General features: G+C 59.1%; 1 protein-coding gene across 1 annotated transcript; it reads right to left on the bottom strand.

Annotated features, from left to right (window-relative positions):
- Positions 1 to 5: 5 nt before the first annotated feature.
- On the bottom strand, positions 6 to 2,012 carry LOC104168211 (protocadherin gamma-C5-like; the record flags this gene model as incomplete). Its single annotated transcript, XM_009708714.1, has 1 exon — positions 6 to 2,012. A coding segment is annotated over exon 1 (2,007 nt), but the record flags the coding sequence as incomplete, so codon positions are not given.
- Positions 2,013 to 2,053: the final 41 nt, after the last annotated feature.

Consider the following 2,053-nt stretch of genomic DNA (forward strand, 5'->3'; position numbering starts at 1 on the left):
CCCTTCTCCTCCACCAGCACCACCAGCGTGACAGCTGTGGAGAGTGGGGGCTCCCCAGCATCCCGGACTACCACCAGCAGTTCATGCGCAGAGGCATCCGTCTCCTGCAGGGCTCGTGTGATCCGAATCTCCCCGGAGCGCAGGGTCACACTGAAAAGCCCCGGGTCTGTGGCTTCCACGAGGTGGTAGGAGAGCCAGGCATTGCGCCCCGAGTCCGCATCTATTGCCACCACCTTGGTGATGAGAGCAGAAGGGGCAGTGGAGGGGGAGATTCGGAACTGGGTAGCAGAGTCCTCCCCGACCCTGGGGAAATGCACCCGTGGGGCATTGTCGTTCTGGTCCACTATAAAAACGTGAACCAGCGTCCTGTTCCTCAGGGTCGGGGAGCCACCATCAGAGACCTCCACATGGAACTGGAGATAGGTGGTTTGCTCATAGTCAAAGGGGAATTTGGCAGAGACCTGCCCACTTGTGGGATGTATCGAGAGGTAGCGAGTCGGATCCAGGCCTGGCTCTGTCCCACCGGCTCGCAGGATGGAGTAGGAGAGGCGGGAATTCTGTTCCGAGTCAGGGTCGGCAGCAGAGACTGTGACCAACACACTGCCCACTGGGTTGTTTTCTGCCACCAGCACTTCATAGGACGCTTGCTCAAACTGGGGCGCGTTGTCATTGATATCTGCCAGGGCGATTGGCAAGATGGTGTGACGGGAGAGCGGGGGACTGCCCAGGTCTGAGGCAGAGACGGTGACATTGTAGTAGGCAACATGCTCCCGGTCCAAACGGGTGCTGGTTAGCAGCGAGTACTGGTGCTCATAGTCCTTACGCAGCTTGAAGGGGAGATCTGGAGACACGTGACACTGCACCTTGCCCTGCTCACCAGAGTCCCTGTCTCTGACATGTATCACGGCCACCACTGTGCCGGGGGGTGCGTCCTCACTCAGGGAGCTGGAGAAGGAGGTAAGAATGACCTCGGGGGCGTTGTCATTCACGTCAGTGATTTCTACCACCACGCTGCAGTGCTCCTCCATCGTGGGTGACCCCATGTCCTTGGCCTCCACTTCGATCTCATACACTGTCGCCTCCTCGAAGTCCAGATTGCCCTGGACGCGAATCTCCCCAGTTTGCTCATCAATGGCAAAGATCTGGCGTAAGGCAGCTGAGTTGTGGCTGCTGAGGGAGTAGCGGATGTCTCCGTTGGGCCCTTCGTCCACATCGGTGGCATTTAACTTCACCACGAGGGTACCCAGTGGCGAGTTCTCCACCAGACGGGCTCCGTACGATGGTCTGTCAAAGACCGGGTGGTTGTCATTGGCATCTAGGACCTGAATAGTTATGCGTGTCTTGCTGGACTGTGGGGGAGAGCCCCCATCTTCGGCAGTCAGGACCAGGTGGTGGAAAGCTCTGAGTTCCCGGTCCAGGGCCCTCTCCAGCACCAGCTCAGGGAACTTCCCACCATCTGTGCGCGCCTTCACGTTGAGGTTGAAGTTCTCATTGGCACTCAGGTGATAGGTCTGCAAGGTGTTGGTGCCCACATCGGGATCCTGGGCAGGCTGGATGGGGAAGCGGGCACCCAGGGATGCCAGCTCGTAGATACGCAAGGAAACCTCATCACTGGGGAACTCCGGGGGGTTGTCATTGATATCCAGGATCTCCACCTCAATGCGGTAAAACTCCACTGGGTTCTCGATGGCAAGTTTCAGGTGGAGGAAGCAGCGAGGGTTCTGCCCGCAGAGCTGCTCCCGGTCTATCCGCTCGCTCACCATTATAACACCAGTGTTCACATTGACCGAGAAGTACTGGGAATCCGAATCAGACAGTACCTGCAGATTAGCTGCCGCCAGTTTCGCCACATCGGTGCCCAGGTCCTTCGCGATATTGCCCACGAAGGCGCCCCGGGTGAGCTCCTCGGGGATGCTGTACCGGATCTGAGCAGAGGAGCTGTGCAAGAACAAACAGAAAGAGAAGACACGCGGCAGTCCCAGGGACCGGCCCGCCTTCCCTGCCCTCGGCATCCTTGCCGGGTGGGCGGCCGGGGAGCGATGCCCTCCGCGCT

This window comes from Cariama cristata, unplaced genomic scaffold (genome assembly GCF_000690535.1).
Source record: "Cariama cristata isolate BGI_N322 unplaced genomic scaffold, ASM69053v1 C11256478, whole genome shotgun sequence".
In the NCBI taxonomy this organism is placed as follows: Eukaryota; Metazoa; Chordata; class Aves; order Cariamiformes; family Cariamidae; genus Cariama; species Cariama cristata.